General features: G+C 30.6%; 1 protein-coding gene across 7 annotated transcripts in view; it reads left to right on the top strand.

The window, feature by feature from the left end:
• Window positions 1-21,727, top strand: part of LOC143240143 (pantetheinase-like) — a 78,931-nt gene that overhangs the window by 29,217 nt on the left and 27,987 nt on the right. For 6 of the 7 annotated variants that reach the window (XM_076482080.1, XM_076482083.1, XM_076482082.1 and 3 more), the window contains 4 exons: window positions 239-464; window positions 4,926-5,009; window positions 6,746-6,853; window positions 20,385-20,563. In XM_076482080.1, coding sequence (XP_076338195.1) covers window positions 239-464; window positions 4,926-5,009; window positions 6,746-6,853; window positions 20,385-20,563 — 597 coding nt within the window. Of the gene's footprint in view, window positions 1-238; window positions 465-3,708; window positions 3,820-4,925; window positions 5,010-6,745; window positions 6,854-20,384; window positions 20,564-21,727 lie in introns of those variants that run through there. The other variant, XM_076482086.1, reaches the window with a different exon arrangement.

Here is a 21,727-nt window from a genome sequence, read left to right as displayed (position 1 = left end):
AATTGCTTAAGTAATTTAAGCTTTGTTTGAAGAATATGTGAAAGTGAGTGAAGAAATTATTAGGGTAATAATGATAGCTTTTTTGTGACAAAAATATTTTATTTTCTCAAGTTTTTTAATTTTGAAAAGTGGTATGGTCGGTAAGAAATTGAACTGTAACTTTTTTAAAACTATAGATCTTGCATTATTTTAATACAATTCTAGTTTGGGCACTGAAATATTTCATGTTATTTTATAGGTTTAATAGAGCTTCTCTAATTAATGTTGGTCATCTCCAGAGTAGGGAAGATTGTGACTACTTAGCAATGCACGACATTGATCTACTTCCTCTAAACCCTGCCTTAAAATACTCCTATCCCAAAGCTGGACCATTCCATATTGCCTCTCCAGATCTTCATCCTCGTTACCATTATCGAACTTTTGTGGGGGGAATTCTTCTATTAACCAGAGAAGACTTTGAATTAGTAAGTAATTTTGTACTAAAGAATAACGTTTCTTACGTTGAAGCTGAAAATATGTGAATATTAATTGTTTGCACTATTTATACAGTAATGTTTCTTTTTATTTTCAGTTTTGGCAAAGAACAAATTCTTAAGTAATTTTTGTTTTATATTACAAAATTTAAATGATGTAATGTTTATTATTATTGCAATGAGTTGTTAATGAAGTTATATAAAGACTGAGAAATTTTATTAAGAAAATCCTTGAATGTATATGCTTACAATGTTATATATGATCTAAGAGAGTTTTCCTGTTTTGTTACTGGAAACTAAATGAAATAAATGAATATAACCATGTTCCACGATTTAGGGCCGTTGGTGCGTTCATTGTTAAGCAGTGGTTGAATTCCACTTTTCAACAAGAGTAGTCCAAGTGGTGATAACAGTGGGTGCTGTTGACTTCCTTATTTCTCTCTAGTTTACAAGTTCAAAATTAGGGACGACTAGCAGAGACGGCCCTCGTGTAGCTTCTTGCAGCTATCTAGAATGAATCGCACTATTGTACAATAATGTATGAAGCATGTAATTTACTTTTTATGTTACATTGTACGATCACTTGACATGTATTGTTTCATTTATAGGATCTGTGTAGGAGATTTAATATGAAGCACTAATGCTCCTTCACATGTTGTGTGTTTAGAGTAAGAGGGTTTAGTATGTTATATTAAAATAAATTAGGAGCTTTACTTTTTTTTTAACAGTCAGTGTCACTATATCTGGTCATGCTCTGTCTGACCATCATGTATTTTAACAGTATTTCTGCAGTATAGTTTCCATTGCAAAAGATACTTTGTAAGGCTTTCCTGTCCAAAGTACACCAGTCATCTCTGAAGTTTTCCATAATCTCTTAATTGTATGAAGATGACATTTTCATCCATTTCAGCTGTCTAATCACAAAACTCCATAAGTGCTCCATCTGTGATTTAAGGGATAGCATGAATACTCATTCTCTGGCTTCTTGAAAACCTTATCTTGATGAACACTGTTGGTTTTGTTCCTTTACAAAGCTAGTACATCTGTATTATACAAACTATTAAGAGCATTGACCTGACAGTAAATAGAATTCAATTTAGATTCTGTATTCATTCTATTTATTCTCAACTTATCCATGGTGTAATATACAGTTGTGATAATGAATGTTTTTGCAAAAAATATTTTATCTATTGACTGGTAGAAATTGGTATGAGGGTTGTTGGTTATTGAGTTACATTTCATTAAGTGCCACCATGTAGTTGCATTTTATACAGTGTTTTGGGTTTTTTTTCTTAATATTTCCTGAGTCATATTTTCAGTTATGTCTTATTTGAAGGTCGAGTCTTCTGTGATAGTAATTCTAGTCCGAGTCTGAATCCTTAAATATGTAACCTGAGTGTTGCAAATATTCTCTGAGTTCTAGTAGAATAATATTTATAGCTTACATAGAGACCTGATAAATTATAAAAGTTTAGGAACATATTTGTGTAGTGACTGATATATTTTTCATGATCTAAGATGCAGTTTGAAAGCTATATTAATCCTGCTATAGGCAGATCAAAGTGCATGTGTCACAGCATTTTTGAGAGTTGCATTCAACATGTAATTAAGCTACATAGAAACAAAGCTAATGAATCACTTTTCAATAGTAAATTAATTTTAACTTCTTAATTTTATAAGGAAATATTTAAAGCTCTTCATTCTCACCCTAGTTTGAGAATTGTGACATTTACTCTCTTCTTTAATTTATTTACCACCCCTTAGAGAACTATGGAATTTAATGTAAATTACTCATTTTCAAGTTTTAAACTATCAAATAACATATCGTATTAAATTTTTTTCAATATAAACTTTGTTCCCACAGGAAACCCATTGAAAATCTTAATGGCTGTTGCTGGGGTTAGAAAGCCAAACAAAGTAATAGTTATAGGATATTGTTTGCTTTGCTTTTTATGGGATATTATTCTGTGTTTTTACGTGCATTATTTAATTAAATAATGAATTACTTAGTATAGTACTATCATTAGTATTAAAAGCCCTGTTTCATCAACAGTAAAAAACACTCAGGAAAGTATTTATATTTTTGTTTTGTTTGTAATTTTTAATTATATCATTATAAAAGTAATTTAAATTTAAAAATTAGGTTATGTAAGATTAGGTAAGATAAAGAAAATGTTTCATGAGGTACACTTTCAAGTAGTTTGTCAGGAGCTTGTGTGTGACATAGTTCCATAGGGTAATGTGATGTACGTGTATGTGGGTTAGTTTACAACTTGTGTAGTTAGACTTTATTCCAAGGGCAATAAAACAATAAATTTTAAGTATAAACGTATACTGTTACTGGTTTCAAGCTATTTGTGATAAATAAGTATCGGATCATCCCATAAGAAATGTCTGAAAATTTAATACAGAAAGTGTGTCATTTCTGTCTTTGTAGAAGGCTTTAATGACTAAAATATGTAGTAGGACGTGTATAAAAATGTTCAGACAAATAAAATAAACTGACCCAACACCACTTTTTCTGATCATTAATCAAATAAACCCTTATGAAGATGGATCTGTCTGAAGAGCACGTTAGGCATATGATGCTTTATGAGTTTAAAAAAGGCAATATGGTGCAGAGTCTCTCAGTGAAAGAAAATGCCAAAGGTTGTTTCAGAAGGTCAGATCAGGTTAAGTAATGCACCACGTTCAGGTCATCCTACTGAGTTTAATGATGTCTTGCTGCTGGCTGCAGTTGCATGCAGAGTAGCTACCACTTTGACTTTATATATTTCTGGGGAACTTTTTTAGTAAAATGCTTTATTAAAAATTGATATTCTTTGTCTTTTAAAGCTTTAATGTTTACTGAAAGTTTTCAAAATTTCATAGAAATTATAAAAAAAAGTTGTTAAGTTATAGTGTGTAAACTTAACCAATAACAAGAGAGCTAATTCCTTTGTGTATTCTAAAATTTGTGAGATTCAACTAAGCTCAGGAAAAAATGAACTCAAGTGCACAGGGAGTACAACAAATCCAAATTATATATATTTGTTTATTGTTACATATATTTCTAATAAAGGTAACTAAGTGAAAAATGTAGAAACTTGTCAACTCACCCTGACAAAATTACAGAATAAAACATTTTAAATTGCACAAGCCCAAGTATTCTGTATGCTGTTTATGTTAGTTTTCCTGGAACCAGAAAAAGAACTTCTAATGAAATGATTTCAGCACCTGTTGGTGCAAAGTATATCAACAAAACTATCAAATGAAAACTGATGTGAAAAGGTTAACAATTGAATTTGTTAAAATAAATAATTTGGAACTTTATGGAAGACTGGTGTCAGTGCTGAGTAAGAAAAAGGTATAATCCTATTTCATGTTTTTGAATTTTATTTTACGTTGTTAATATCACTAAAGTTAGTGTTAGGGTGGAGAAAATAAGAAATAAATTATGAAGGCGTATAGAAGAAACACTTGGTGTTTACTTTGGAGGTTCTAGAGAGTATACAAAGGATGTAAAATATGAGATGAAAAGATGTAGTTTATTTTTTAGTGAAGACATAAATATGTATAGTTTTACAGTTTCAAGATTGGTTTAATTTACCAACATCTCACTGAATGTGTTAAATACTAAATGAAGAATTAAAGTGTTTTTTGTCAGTGTTTGAATGACTTTATTAATTTGGCATTTGCTCAGAGGCATGTAAAGATGAGAAGGATATAGTTCACATGGTACATGGTTGACTTGATATTTTTCACAGTTATAGTCTGTTTACTTTCTGTTTATAGAGTCTTACTAATTAAAATAATGTCATCTGCTTTGTGTTGGATGGTATTTTGCAAAACCATTTAAATTGTTCTTAATCTCTTACTATTTAACTTCAGTCACATGAAGATGAAGAGTAACATAATTCTCCAAGAAATTTGTCTATTTTGTATATATAGATAGAAAACCTTGAATTTGTAATCTTGACTACAGAACACCTTTCACACTTGCATATCAAACTTTTAAACAAAAGGTGTTAAAACTCTAAGTATGTATCGTGAATTTAATACATACATCACTTGTTCATCTTGTTGTTTTGGGTCATGTTGTTTAACAAGAGCCTAAGAGTTGCAGGAAGTTGCTTTTTCATCAGTCTTGGTATCTTATTCTAAAAGCAGTGTTGAGACTTAGGCTCTAACTTTGTCTTACATCAACAGGGTTACTTTACTGAATTAGTAACATAACCTAATTATTCTTAAATATAATAAACTCCAGAGGATAAAGGATAAAACCTTCTAATCAACATTAAAAAAGTGTTGAATTTCTTTAAAGAATATATCTTAATGTTTTTTCAAAAGATCGTATTACAATAAACTTACTCATCTCGGTTTATTTGTGTAAGAATTGAATTTTACAAACGAAAGGTTCTAGACTAGTCTGTCCTATATAACTGAACTTATATATGATATTTTATCTTTCAGGTTAATGGTTTATCTAATAAATACTGGGGCTGGGGACTAGAAGATGATGAGTTTTACGCTAGAATGAAGAAAGCCGAGTTCAATGTAAGAAACCATTGTTTATCACAACGTTTTATTAATTGTCGACAGTGGAATATTTGTGAGTTTTACGCTAGAATGAAGAAAGCCGAGTTTAATGTAAGAAACCATTGTTTCTCACAACGTTTTATTAATTGTCGACAGTGGAATATTTGTGAGTTTTACGCTAGAATGAAGAAAGCCGAGTTCAATGTAAGAAACCATTGTTTCTCACAACGTTTTATTAATTGTCAACAGTGGAATATTTGTGAGTTTTACGCTAGAATGAAGAAAGCTAAGTTCAATGTAAGAAACCATTGTTTCTCACAACGTTTTATTAATTGTTGACAGTGGAATATTTGTGAGTTTTACGCTAGAATGAAGAAAGCCGAGTTCAATGTAAGAAACCATTGTTTATCACAACGTTTTATTAATTGTTGACAGTGGAATATTTGTGAGTTTTACGCTAGAATGAAGAAAGCCGAGTTCAATGTAAGAAACCATTGTTTCTCACAACTTTTTATTAATTGTTGACAGTGGAATATTTGTGAGTTTTACGCTAGAATGAAGAAAGCTGAGTTCAATGTAAGAAACCATTGTTTCTCACAACTTTTTATTAATTGTCGACATTGGAATATTTGTGAGTTTTACGCTAGAATGAAGAAAGCCGAGTTCAATGTAAGAAACCATTGTTTCTCACAACTTTTTATTAATTGTCGACATTGGAATATTTGTGAGTTTTACGCTAGAATGAAGAAAGCGAGTTCAATGTAAGAAACCATTGTTTCTCACAACTTTTTATTAATTGTCGACAGTGGAATATTTGTGAGTTTTACGCTAGAATGAAGAAAGCCGAGTTCAATGTAAGAAACCATTGTTTCTCACAACGTTTTATTAATTGTCGACATTGGAATATTTGTGAGTTTTACGCTAGAATGAAGAAAGCCGAGTTCAATGTAAGAAACCATTGTTTCTCACAACTTTTTATTAATTGTCGACATTGGAATATTTGTGAGTTTTATGCTAGAATGAAGAAAGCCGAGTTCAATGTAAGAAACCATTGTTTCTCACAACTTTTTATTAATTGTCGACATTGGAATATTTGCACTACTTAGACATATAATAACAATTTCCAATTTTAACTAGTGGAAAGAGTAAGTTTTTTTTTGTTTTTTCCCCATGTTTATGATGTTTTTGATTTATTCCTTTGGCATGCAAGAAAACTAACATTATTTAATTATTCTGTGTGTGACCAAGATCAACAAAACATAAAAGAACAAAGTTAGGGAATTTCAATTTATTTAAACTGCTGAAGATTAACATGAATATATCAGAGTTCTGGATACGGACACGCGCGTGTGTATATATATATATATAAATGTTTTGCACTAAACAAGAGAAACACAAACTTTATTTTGGTGAAAGCCATTAAGTTTTATGTAAACTGGAGAATGTTCTCAGTTATACATGTACAAAAATATATTTCAAAATGTTTATATTAATGTAAATATTGTGGCAACTGGATAATAATAGTTTTCTATATCTGAACAATTATATTTACACATGTTAAGTTAACTGGGTTGAATTATTTTAAATGATGAAATAAATATTTTGTTGCTAATATTTTTGTCAAGCAATAACATTTAAGTTTTAAGTGCTACATTTTTTTTATTATTCATCTGTATTATTCTCTTTATATTAATATTGGGAGAAGGATTTATAGAAAGTTTGCTTTACTTCTTTTGTTTCTGTTTGTTTTACAGATTAGTAGACCAAGAGATATTAAAACAGGACAGAAGAATACATTTAAACACATTCATGACAAAAACAAGAGGAAACGTGATACAGCAAGGCTGTACAATCAGAGGGAGGTAAAAGTTTTTCAGTATCTCAAAACAAGATTTTTAGAAATTTTCTAACTTAAGAAATTGTAGAAATATGAAAAAAATTGTCTAATTTTGTAAGCTAAAACTAAATACTATTTGGTGAGTTTATACTAAGTTTCATATATTCTGATTGAGCATATTCACTATGAATAAGTCTGTAAAGAAAACCAAGAAATATGATTGATACCTCTTTTAGTTCAGAAATGATTAAATGTCAAGCTTTAGATTTGGAAGCTTAACTACTCTGAGCTCTTCATTTGTTTAAAATGTATGAGTTGATTGGTATAGATACAAGTTTGATCCATTGATGTGGCACAAAGTAACACATTTGTGGCTAAATTTCATAATCCCTGTAGTGATAAGGTCATATAAAATGCAATATTGTTTGTACATTAAAAATTAATTTAAAAAGTATAATTATTATCTATTTTGAATCAATGTTTGGTGGTAAGTCTGATGGCTCATATTGCTAAAAACAGGGTTTCTATATTTGAGGTGAACACAGCAGAGATAGCCCATTGTGCATCTTCGTGCTTAATAACAAACGAGCTAACAAACCAGAAACTTGGGCGAAACTTATCTGCAAGTCTTGTTAATATGAATGCTTTTGAAATAAATTGCTGGTTTTATCAGCAACTAACTAGAGTAGTCGTGGGAACTAAGATTGTCCTTCATTTGCTAGTTTTTCAATGAAAATGGTATAGAATAAACATAAGAATGTTTACTGATATTTTAGATGTAGTAACTTACAATAACGAAATTCTTGAACAGTTTATTTTTATGTTCAGACTTCTTGTTCAGCTCTCAGATATAATTCTGATCAATACACTTTATTTCTGACATGATTAGTTACCTTTTCTCACAGTTTTGATTTGACTGCTCTCTCTCTGTGTAATTTATTTGCTTACCCCTAGCTTTGAAACTTCCACATAACTCCATGTGTATACCACATGGTTCAGCTGCTTTTTAGCAAACAACAATCTTCCACCAACAGGAGTGCAACACCACCCTCTCTACAGTTGAACGTAATCTTCTTTTCTTAATTTAGAATGGATCTTTTCATTTAACTTGCATTTCATCCCTCCAGATGTAAACCATCCCTCTTATATAATGCCACCTGGATGTTGGTCCCTTGGCAACAGGGTTTGGTTAAAGCTGGATCATTCAACATAAGTGTGCATCATGTGGGCTGGAAACTTTGGGCTGCATGTTTCATTCCCAGTTCTCTTTGGTAATGAACTGGAATGGACCCTTAAGCTTTCGTTTTTGCTTTCCTGTCTTTGTAGGGATGTACATTTATGGTGTTTATTACTGTTGGTTGTGCAGGATTTACAGACATGATGGTTTAGGTTCTTATAATGGAGGCTTCTCTTCCTTTTTGATTCCTGAGCCAGAGATAAATAGTTGACTCTCCTGCTGCCATAGGCCATCTATGTAACTCCTGGTGCCACTGCTCTGGACTTTGAGTTGACTTCCAGCTCATGGTTTGACTTCCCCTAGCCACTCTGTATATGTTCCTTTTATATCAGATTTGGAATTGATCTCTTGTTCCACCTGGTTTAGGTGTTATGCTGTTGCTCATCAATGTGTTTCCTCTCCATGGATGCATTTCAAATGCTTTTGAAGGATGCTGATCTAGATACTTTTCCACCAGTCTCTCTACCCAATCAGTGTGTGGTTCTAGCTGTAACTGTGAGTGGAGATAAATAATTATATTGGAAGTTAATATTTTCTTGTATTGAAACTATATATACAACAAGTAATTACCTCCTTTCACTACCCACTCACTCTGCATACATAAAATGATAGTTGTTGGTACAAGTAATCTCAATAATAATTTTAATGTAGTTTAATAAGTTTCAGTACATGACCAGTAAAAAAGACAAACAAACCCTACAATGATATAATTTGTTATATGTATTGGTGTAATGTTGTTCTTTAGTTGGTGAGTTTTTCATGCCTAATCTCAACGTGAAGATTAGGTTTAATTGCATAGGAATTATCATCCATTCAACAGACATATTATTAGAATTATAGAAAATACCATTACCTTCAAATGCATGATACATTTTTACTAACATATTAAAACATGACAGGAATTATAAGACTATTTGATAAGCATGACTGACATGGCTGTAACCTAGTAGTAAACCATATCAACACAGCATGTGTCACATGTGTAAGTATCTTGATGACACAACATCTTTATTCACAGAAAATTATGTTTATCATGCTTGTGGTCACTTCATTTGTATATTGCAATGCATCATCTGCTGTATTGAATTAAATGTGGGACTTTACACATCATAGAAACATCAAGCCAAGTAAAAGATGAGTTTCTTGATCACATCTTGTTTGTGATGGTAAAAAAACCACACTTTCCCAAACATTTCAGCTCTCATATCTGCTATAGTGCTGAATACATGACAGTCTTAGTTTTAACTCATGCAAAATCTTAGAACACATTCTATCTTCAATTTAAGTACTGAATATTCTCTTAGTCTGAACAATATTCTTTCAAATGAGTGATCACTTTACACCTCAGTTCACAGCGTTATATATATAAGTTGTATTGCTCTTTCTAACTGCTAATGGGATGTCTGCATGAAAACACTTTTTTCAGTTATACAATGAGCTTTTGTTCTAATGTTAAACTTGAGGAAGAATAGTTCCTTGAAACTATATTGTCAAATGAAATATTCCTGGATGTGTGTAGTAAGTGTAGTCTACTATTTTACAAGTACATTCGTGATGTTAGAAGCACATTGTAGTGTCAGTTCAAAAAATCAGTTTAATACAAAAACACAGTACCATAAAACCAAAGTGCTTTTAAAAGGTATTGTTCTGAAAACAAATAAGAGTGATTAAGAGAAACTACAATGAATGTTAGTAAAGGTAAAATAAAAGTGAGGAATAAAGAATGACCTTAAAAAGAAGTGTTAAACAGATGTAATTACAAATATGACATAGACTTTTGTTTTCTTTGAGCTTGAGATGTCATCTTTAAGAAACTTAGATTTGACTTAACTGAGATTATCTCTGAATGGATAAAATTACCACTTCAATGTCTCAAGAAAAAGTTCCCTTGTAAGAAATAGGTAACCTTAGGCATGTATGGGATGCCTATTCTACAATAGCTATGTAATATAAATGTACAGTAAAGGGAAATGGGAAATTTAACCACAGAAGTATTCTGTGTTCTGACAATTCAGTGGGGATGGTCTTAGTAGTAGTGTGTGTGTGTGTATTTGTGTTTTTTATATTATTTGTGTGGGTGAATTCTTATTCTCAGTTAATACAACAAACAAGTTCAGATAAAAGTTAATTTATTTAACCTGATGTTTCAGTTTACACCTTTTTCAAGGGTAAATGAACATCAAATTTTTCAAATTAATTTTAAGTAAGAGTAACCAAAATATAATAGAACTGCAACAATGTGAAGGAACAATACCCACGAGGTGTGCTAAAAGTATTGTTGGATGGGTTAAATTGATGATTATAATGGTAAAAGTTAAAAATTAAATAAATAGAAAAAAAGAATTACAGGGTCCAGGAAGGATGTCTAGATTGAAACAAAGGAGATTCCTTAAATTTTATGTCAAGAAAGTTGTCACAAGTCAAAAACTTCCATTCAGTGCTTTTATGGTGATATTCAGCAGTGGCTTCTTTGTTGTTGTTAAGGTCATGTAATAAGTGGCCTAAGGATTTTTCTACAGTAGGTGCCTGTGATTTGTTGGAGATAAATTTGACAATAAATAGACAATACACAACCAACTTATTTTGAATATATGTTCAAAATTTTTTTACATTATGTATATCAGAGTTGTAAGTTGTAAACACTAAATAGTTTTCTTTTTCTTGTCAAAATTCCACTTATTCTAATTCAATCACTTTATATTTTAATTGATAAGACAAATGTTTCTCTCTACTCTTATCACAATAGTATCTGTGAATAATTCACTTAAGCTACCCCAAGGGTTACCACAAGTTCTATCCTGATCTTGCACTGTACTTACATGAATATCTTATTAAATAAGGCTTTAAAAAATAAAGAAGATTCGAGTTGTGTGGCATCAACAATATCAGGTAAATCTTACAACAATGATTTGCAAATGCAGTGCACGAGTCTTACTGAGTTACGTAACTAAATTTGTCATAGCTGTTACCTTCAAAATAATTACTTTTAATTCTATTTTTCTAAAAGGCTAAACATTCAGTAAATATTAACTCACAAAATAAATAAATAAATAATACATACACTAAACAGATTTGTATTTTCATCAATTGTCAGTATTACTTTAAAAATTAATAATGAATTTGTATTCACTTTAGCAGCAAATTAAAGGTGATTTTAAATTCACTCCATTGAGTTTAGTTTTGTATTTGCCAGTGTAAGTAAGTAAAGGGTTAGGGCAGGTTTTAGAATTTTAAGTCCTTCGTCATGTGAAATATTAATGAATAGGGAAAAGATGTTAATTATATACAGAAGGCTATTAAGTGGTAAATGCCATTTGAATCTGATTCCATATTTGAGGTTAAGAAAGTTTGTTGCCCTTTAGCAAGATCTAGCTGTATTCTAGTCAAATATGTTTGCCACTAATGCTTCAATGTTGAATAGGCATTTTTCAGAAGAGATTCCAACTAATTAAGAAGCCTGGAACTGTTACTGCTTGAAATTTTTTTATTATTACTCATATGAATATTTATAATTTATGTTTGAAGATTACAAAAAGATTAAGCTTTTACAAAATCTTAGGTTGGAATATTAGACATAAAAAATTGTGCAGTGACTTTGTTCATAAATAATTTTTTTATAATATTGATTTTTTTGTCAGTTTATACACTGCTGGCTAAAATCTTAAGGCCAATGAACATAAAGAAGAAATATGCATTTTGCATTGTTAGATTCAACCAGTTATTTGAGTAGAGCTTTGACAGATGAAAATAAGACAAGGGAAAATAAAAATAAAAAACATTTTTAGCATTTAATATTTAAAATGTGAACACTGTGAAATTAGCCAAAATACTATCTGGTCAAAAGTTTAAGACCATACTGAAACAAAGTGTTAATCGGTAAACATGTAACGAAATTTAGTCATTTGTGTTCAAGCATTAGCATTGTCAACATCTCCCACTGACATGTCCTGTGTTACATTGGGTAAAAACATGGCAAAAGCTAAAAAGTTGACAGAGATTGGACATGGCAGAATTGTCAAGCTGCAAAAGCAAGGTCTCTCAACATGCCATTGCTGGTGAGATTGGGCATAGTAAAACTGCTGTTGCAGATTTCTTACAAGACCCTGAGGGATACAGAACGAGAATTTCAAGTGGTCAGCCCAAGAAAATTTCTCTGGTGTTGAGCAGGATGATTCAATGGGTTATCCGGCAAGACACTAGTTGATCGTTGAACCACACTGAGGGCCTTACAAATGCAGAATGCAGCTCAAGAACAATAAGACAGCATTTACGAGAGAAAGGCTTTAAAAACCTTGAACGTCTTCAAAGGCTACGCCTCCTTCCACACCACGAAACAGCTCGGTTAAACCTTGCTGAGAAGCACTAAACATGGGATATAGAAAAGTAGACGAAGGTTTCGTTTTCTGATGAGAAAAACATTTAACCTGGATTGTCCAGATGGCTTCCAATGTTACTGGCATGATAAGGATATCCCACTGGAGACATTTTCTACACGACACAGTGTTGGAGGTTTCATCATGATCTGGGATGCTTTCTCCTTTCATGGAACAATGGAGCTTCAGGTTACACAGGAGCATCAAACAGCAGCTGGTAACATTGACATGTTGGAGAGAGCATCCTTATTGACTGAAGGCCCACGCTTGTGTGGAAATGACTGGGTCTTTAAGCAGGATAACTCTGCAATCTACAGTACCTGCAGGACAAAGGACTTTATCATGGTGAATAATATGATCCTTTTGGACCATCCAGCATGTTCACCCGAACTGAACCCCATTGAAAATGTTTGGTGGTGGATGGCAAGGGAAGTCTATAGAAATGGACGTTAATTCCAAATAGTGCATGATCTTCGTCAAGCCATCTTCACCACTTGGAATAACATTCCAGCCAGCCTTCTGCAAACTCTTATATCGACCATGCCAAAGTGAATGTTTGCAGTTATTTGCAATGACAGCTGTGCAACTCACTACTGAGACCTTTTATTGGGCATTTCCTACCCTGTTTAGGACTTCTTTTTGGTATGGTCTTAAACTTTTGACCAGCTAGTATTTAGGTTAATTTCATAGTGTTCACATTTTCCCTATTAAATGCTAAAATAGTTTGTTTTTTTTTCCTTATTGTCATCTTCAAAGCTCTACTCAAATAAGTGATCGAGTCTAACAACGCAAAATGCATATATTATCTTTATGTTCATTGGCCTTAAGATTATGGCCGCCAGTGTATATATGTAGGTATGCCTCTAATAATTAAGGTCTCAGATTATTAATGATTTATGTCCATATACTTTCAAATTATTTATCAATTCGATTAACCTTCTCAAACATTCGGTTATGATAATTGGTATATGATGAAAAGTCTTAATCTCATAACTGACTCAACAAACAAATCAAACTACTTTAAACAGAAGGTCAGACTTTACCATTTTAATAATAAAAACCCCTTTGAAACCATACCTACTGAGCTCTAAGAGAAATATTGAGATATATGGGCTCTTTTCAAAGCATACTGACAATTCCATTTCATTCATCCAGAATTAATAATTATACAATTATAGCGTAAAAAATAGGCCAGCAGTGTATATTGTGTTTATGGGTATAAAAACATGCCAGAATAAAATGACAAAGATGAGTTAGTGAATGAAGAAACTTTAGATTTATTTGGTTTATAAAGTGGAATGTTTTGATAAATAACAAAAATAAAGTTTTTTCTTATTTTATCATCTTTTACAGTTTTTATGTTGTGTAAGCCAGTGATCAGAAGGTTTATAAGTGAATAAAAGTCCGTATTAAACTTGTTATTCAAACACTTTCACGTTACAATAAAGAAAAGAATTGAAGATTTTGGTTATAATTTCAAAGATAAATTGAAACAATATAGCAGATGTAGTTTACAGTTTTTCTCGAGAGAATGCTGTTGTGTATAATGTTTTTTGTACATGCCAGTAAGATGATTAAGGAGTCATTTTAATGTATTTGATTATATGTTATAATTCTATATGAGACTGTTTTTATTGACCCTATTTACCCAAGATTGTTCTATAAAAAAACAACGGACTTTTTCCTATGTGTTTTATTTTTACCACCGTTGTAGATATTTGTTCATTGATTTTGCCAGTTCACCTTTATGTAGTTTGTTGTTCATCTTTCCATAGTATTATTAGGATAAAAAAAAATTAAGTTTGATTGAAAAAAACTATTAAATGTATTTTTTAGGTTCAAGGCTAATTGAAAAAAAGGGGGTTCAAATACATCTTTTCGTACTAGATGAGTGTTCTGTGTAGAGAGTTTTCCATTTTATTTCTAGAATAAATACTTCCATAGAGTAATAGCTATTTTCCTCTGGAACTTGAGCATAATTTGCCGGAGAGACTTGCATGCTACCAGTCTTGTGAAACCTCCCAGCTAAATTCAGGTGTGTCCATATGAATCTGTATTACTGCTACATAATGATGCATCAAAGCCCTCCACCAGTGTGAGTGCAACACACCTCTTTACAAAAATATCTCTCTATATTCTCATGTGAGAATCTTCATTTTTCCCCTTGGCACAGTTCTGTAAAGAGTAATTTGTGTTTACTGAGGTTTTTGATATTGACTATTAAACTTAAATGTGATTTCATTTGACATACTCTGTGAACTGTATCTCTACCAATCTACTGATGTGGGTGAAAAGGTTTCTCATATAGAATGATTTACTGCCATTTCTGCTAAATTCTTTTTCTGTGGAAGACATGACACCCATCTTTCATTGTGTGGTGGTTTCTTTATGGAGCTAGGACTGTTTGCTATCATCCATTCATCTTCTCTTCCATTTTTTTGGCCTGACATTGAAGAGTGCTTTTCTACCCTATTTCCTGTAATACCTATTTTCTTAATGATCGTTGTTTTACATTTCCTACTTATCTTATGAAACCTTCTGCTTGTGGTTTCCTTTACCAGGTAGCTTCATATTCAGTATTTTCTTCAGGTTTTACTTTGGTTCTACTGTTTATTTTGTCTTCCCTCTTTTAATGGGTAACACATAGAAGACAAATTACTGTTTAGATATAATTACTTACTCCTTAAGCTATAACTCGTATGATTTAATGTGCAGACATTATTTATTACACCTTCTTGTAATATAATGTTTTGTTATGGCTACTTCCTTCTCTACATATACAACATAGTATAATCCTGTTTATTTATTACACCTTCTTGTAATATAATGTTTAGTTATGGCTACTTCCTTCTCTACATATACAACATAGTATAATCCTGTTTATTTATTACACCTTCTTGTAATATAATGTTTAGTTATGGCTACTTCCTTCTCTACATATACAACATAGTATAATCCTGTTTCTTTATTACACCTTCTTGTAATATAATGTTTAGTTATGGCTACTTCCTTCTCTACATATACAACATAGTATAATCCTGTTTATTTATTACACCTTCTTGTAATATAATGTTTAGTTATGGCTACTTCCTTCTCTACATATACAACATAGTATAATCCTGTTTATTTATTACACCTTCTTGTAATATAATGTTTAGTTATGGCTACTTCCTTCTCTACATATACAACATAGTATAATCCTGTTTATTTATTACACCTTCTTGTAATATAATGTTTAGTTATGGCTACTTCCTTCTCTACATATACAACATTTAGTATAATCCTGTTTATTTATTACACCTTCTTGTAATATAATGTTTAGTTATGGCTACTTCCTTCTCTACATATACAACATAGTATATCCTGTTTATTTATTACACCTTCTTGTAATATAATGTTTAGTTATGGCTACTTCCTTCTCTACATATACAACATAGTATATCCTGTTTATTTATTACACCTTCTTGTAATATAATGTTTAGTTATGGCTACTTCCTTCTCTACATATACAACATAGTATAATCCTGTTTATTTATTACACCTTCTTGTAATATAATGTTTAGTTATGGCTACTTCCTTCTCTACATATACAACATAGTATAATCCTGTTTATTTATTACACCTTCTTGTAATATAATGTTTAGTTATGGCTACTTCCTTCTCTACATATACAACATAGTATAATCCTGTTTATTTATTACACCTTCTTGTAATATAATGTTTAGTTATGGCTACTTCCTTCTCTACATATACAACATAGTATAATCCTGTTTATTTATTACACCTTCTTGTAATATAATGTTTAGTTATGGCTACTTCCTTCTCTACATATACAACATAGTATAATCCTGTTTATTTATTACACCTTCTTGTAATATAATGTTTAGTTTATTATGGCTACTTCCTTCTCTACATATACAACATAGTATAATCCTGTTTATTTATTACACCTTCTTGTAATATAATGTTTAGTTATGGCTACTTCCTTCTCTACATATACAACATAGTATAATCCTGTTTATTTATTACACCTTCTTGTAATATAATGTTTAGTTATGGCTACTTCCTTCTCTACATATACAACATAGTATAATCCTGTTTATTTATTACACCTTCTTGTAATATAATGTTTAGTTATGGCTACTTCCTTCTCTACATATACAACATAGTATAATCCTGTTTATTTATTACACCTTCTTGTAATATAATGTTTAGTTATGGCTACTTCCTTCTCTACATATACAACATAGTATAATCCTGTTTATTTATTACACCTTCTTGTAATATAATGTTTAGTTATGGCTACTTCCTTCTCTACATATACAACATAGTATATCCTGTTTATTTATTACACCTTCTTGTAATATAATGTTTAGTTATGGCTACTTCCTTCTCTACATATACAACATAGTATAATCCTGTTTATTTATTACACCTTCTTGTAATATAATGTTTAGTTATGGCTACTTCCTTCTCTACATATACAACATAGTATAATCCTGTTTATTTATTACACCTTCTTGTAATATAATGTTTAGTTATGGCTACTTCCTTCTCTACATATACAACATAGTATAATCCTGTTTATTTATTACACCTTCTTGTATATAATGTTTAGTTATGGCTACTTCCTTCTCTACATATACAACATAGTATATCCTGTTTATTTATTACACCTTCTTGTAATATAATGTTTAGTTATGGCTACTTCCTTCTCTACATATACAACATAGTATATCCTGTTTATTTATTACACCTTCTTGTAATATAATGTTTAGTTATGGCTACTTCCTTCTCTACATATACAACATAGTATAATCCTGTTTATTTATTACACCTTCTTGTAATATAATGTTTAGTTATGGCTACTTCCTTCTCTACATATACAACATAGTATAATCCTGTTTATTTATTACACCTTCTTGTAGTATAATGTTTAGTTATGGCTACTTCCTTCTCTACATATACAACATAGTATAATCCTGTTTATTTATTACACCTTCTTGTAATATAATGTTTAGTTATGGCTACTTCCTTCTCTACATATACAACATAGTATAATCCTGTTTATTTATTACACCTTCTTGTATATAATGTTTAGTTATGGCTACTTCCTTCTCTACATATACAACATAGTATATCCTGTTTATTTATTACACCTTCTTGTAATATAATGTTTAGTTATGGCTACTTCCTTCTCTACATATACAACATAGTATAATCCTGTTTATTTATTACACCTTCTTGTAATATAATGTTTAGTTATGGCTACTTCCTTCTCTACATATACAACATAGTATAATCCTGTTTATTTATTACACCTTCTTGTATATAATGTTTAGTTATGGCTACTTCCTTCTCTACATATACAACATAGTATATCCTGTTTATTTATTACACCTTCTTGTAATATAATGTTTAGTTATGGCTACTTCCTTCTCTACATATACAACATAGTATATCCTGTTTATTTATTACACCTTCTTGTAATATAATGTTTAGTTATGGCTACTTCCTTCTCTACATATACAACATAGTATAATCCTTTTTATTTATTACACCTTCTTGTAATATAATGTTTAGTTATGGCTACTTCCTTCTCTACATATACAACATAGTATAATCCTGTTTATTTATTACACCTTCTTGTAATATAATGTTTAGTTATGGCTACTTCCTTCTCTACATATACAACATAGTATAATCCTGTTTATTTATTACACCTTCTTGTAATATAATGTTTAGTTATGGCTACTTCCTTCTCTACATATACAACATAGTATATCCTGTTTATTTATTACACCTTCTTGTAATATAATGTTTAGTTATGGCTACTTCCTTCTCTACATATACAACATAGTATAATCCTGTTTATTTATTACACCTTCTTGTAATATAATGTTTAGTTATGGCTACTTCCTTCTCTACATATACAACATAGTATAATCCTGTTTATTTATTACACCTTCTTGTAATATAATGTTTAGTTATGGCTACTTCCTTCTCTACATATACAACATAGTATAATCCTGTTTATTTATTACACCTTCTTGTAATATAATGTTTAGTTATGGCTACTTCCTTCTCTACATATACAACATAGTATAATCCTGTTTATTTATTACACCTTCTTGTATATAATGTTTAGTTATGGCTACTTCCTTCTCTACATATACAACATAGTATAATCCTGTTTATTTATTACACCTTCTTGTAATATAATGTTTAGTTATGGCTACTTCCTTCTCTACATATACAACATAGTATAATCCTGTTTATTTATTACACCTTCTTGTAATATAATGTTTAGTTATGGCTACTTCCTTCTCTACATATACAACATAGTATAATTTATTGCTCATTATTCCTTCACATCTACACATAGAAATTAATTTTTTGTCTTACTTACTCTACCATGTAAGCAAAGATGTTAATGTTTCTGGCTTATAAATAAAAACCTAAAAATTACTTTAAAGACTCTTCTCATTTGTAATCAAAGCTATTATTAATGTGACAAATCAACACAACTGAAAAGATATAAAATAACATTTTTCAAGATAAAATGTGGTTAGTTGTTGGTTAATGACACGCTGTTATTTTATGACCATTACTGTTAAAATTTAAGAATAGTTGAAACTCCTCTCAGTGATTTATAGTGAGTGAATTAGTGTGTGTGTGTCTGTAGTTCACCGTATCTCCAGACTACTGTATGTGAAGCAGAATATTTTTATTTTGGAGCAGCACTGCGTATAACTGTTGGGAGTGACTAGGGCCGACTTTTATTAACTTTAGTTTTTTTCATATTGAAATTTACAAAAGTGTATGAAGAATAATGCACTGAGATTACATCTTTTGAGATATTACAGTTTTACTCTATAAAATATCAATTGTGAAATAACACTGAAAGTGAATTTCCTCTAATCATAACTACTGGTTTAAGACGTACTCTTGCTTTGTCATGCATAATAAATATTTTATATAGTTTATTGAAACTATTCAATTCAAAATAATATGAAATTTAGAATAAATAAGAAAACATTAGTTTGCCAACTAACTTATGTAAGGACTTGATGACAAATATCTAATTAGTGAATTTAAGATGAATGTTAACATGCACCATGGAAGAACTTGTTTATCTTGTTAAGTGGTAAATTTTTATCATGTATTTAATCTATCATGAAATATTGAGTACATAAGAGCAGCTATTGCAATCTCAATTGGCTTAATCAGTTTAGAGTTGAAGACCTTGATCTGTGGTCCTGGAAATCAACACAGCACTAATATTACAACACTTTCAACATCAAATATTTGCCACAATGTTTTCTCTTAATGTAAGCTCTCTACCAAAACAGTAGTTATTAATTTGTTAAGGAGTTAATAATATACATTTATAAGCAAAATATTCTAATCCTATACTGCTCAGTTTTCCCTTTATAGCTATATGAAGCCGTTAAAATTGTTTATATTGGTCTAAAGTTTTATGTCCTTTGGTACTGAAGACTCTGTTACAGCTAATATAATATAGCTTTGTGAACCTGTTATAAGGTTGAAAGAAGTGACCAAAGACACAAATTCATAATGAAATTGCAAAAGAAAAAGATCTATTGTAAAAATTTGTGATTCTTTATATTTTCTTGTACGAGAACAAAAATAAAAGTTGCTTATAAATTGTTCTTTAAACAATGAATTTCTCATAACGTTATAAAAAAACAGCAACTTGTTTCTGTACAGATAGCCAAGCTGCTTTGTGCCATAAAAAACAAACACCAAACTTGTTTCTAGATGTGTACATCTTAGGTTGACTACTTTCTATTTTACTAATGTAAGCTATGAATTCTATTTTTGTAAGACTGTGTGTCTTGTTTAGTAGTTTCATTTTCCCTCTTAATTGATCTAATTAAAATAAATCGTTTATTATGTACATTCTTTCCGTTTGTATTTTATAGGCCACCAGATGGCGAGATCATCAAACTGGTCTCAACACTGTTCAATACAGAGTTGTCAGCAAACATAACCTGATGATAGACGAAGCTTCAGTGACTGTTATCAACGTTGAGTTAGTTTGCAACTACACTGTTACACCTTGGTGTGATCACAAACCTGTAAAGTCCTCTAAGCATAGGAGGTAGCTTAAGCTATCAGTTAAGTTTTAGTCATTCATTCTAGTTATTATTCAAGTCAAATTAGTATCGTTTTCCACATGTGAAACAAACAAATACTGTATATGCTCAGGAAGTATAGTGCAATCTCAGGATTTGGAAGTGAATGTAAAAGAGTTAAGCCTTAAGTTCTAAAATTAAAGTACAAGAGGTAAACATTTGAAAACTGTTTCACACCAGACTAGAAACACTTTATCAGTATGAATTGATAAATACATGATGTATCATAAATGCACTTTTCCAAATCATTTTATTTACATTTGTTAGATATGGACATTATTAAATTGGACTTTGTTTGCATAATATGTTTTCAAGTACTCCCAACAAATGTTAAAAATGGTATAGCATAGTTTTGTAAAAAAAATTTATCAAATAAAACATAGTGCTGGCAATCCAAATTCAAAATTTTGTAAACTTTTCAGTAAAATCCAATGTTATATTATATTTGTTCAAAATATAGTTTTTACTGAGAAGTATACTTGCTTTGTATTTTGGACTGGTTAAATCAAGTAATAAAAATAACACTGAATTCTTCAGGCTTTATGTAAACAGATACTATGGTCGTTATTTTTTTAAACTTAAACATCATTTTGCTGTGTGTGTGTTGTTTTTTTTTCTTATTTATAACTTCCATTATATTTGTAGTAAATTTTGAATGCACATTGTTCTCAAATACGTTTTCAAAGAATTGGAAAACTTGGGTACATGAAAATTTTTATGAGAAACACATTTACTCTAATGGGATAACTTTCTATTATGATCAGGTGAGAAAACTTGTAAAATTATATTCAGTGAACCTTTATTTTTCTTTAGTTGTGAAAGACAGCCTTACAAGTATTTTGTTTCATGGAAATTTTTCTTCACATGTGAAGAAACCTGTTACAAACAACATGGAAGTTAGATAGCCTCACAAAGAAACCTGTTACAAACAACAGGGAAGTTAGATAGCCTCACAAAGAAACCTGTTACAAACAACAGGGAAGTTAGATAGCCTCACAAAGAAACCTGTTACAAACAACAGGGAAGTTAGATAGCCTCACAAAGAAACCTGTTACAAACAACATGGAAGTTAGATAGCCTCACAAAGAAACCTGTTACAAACAACATGGAAGTTAGATAGCCTCGCAAAG

This window comes from Tachypleus tridentatus, chromosome 13 (assembly GCF_004210375.1).
Source record: "Tachypleus tridentatus isolate NWPU-2018 chromosome 13, ASM421037v1, whole genome shotgun sequence".
Taxonomy (NCBI): domain Eukaryota; kingdom Metazoa; phylum Arthropoda; class Merostomata; order Xiphosura; family Limulidae; genus Tachypleus; species Tachypleus tridentatus.
Note: the sequence above shows the minus strand (reverse complement) of the source record. Positions and strands in the feature narration are given on the sequence as shown.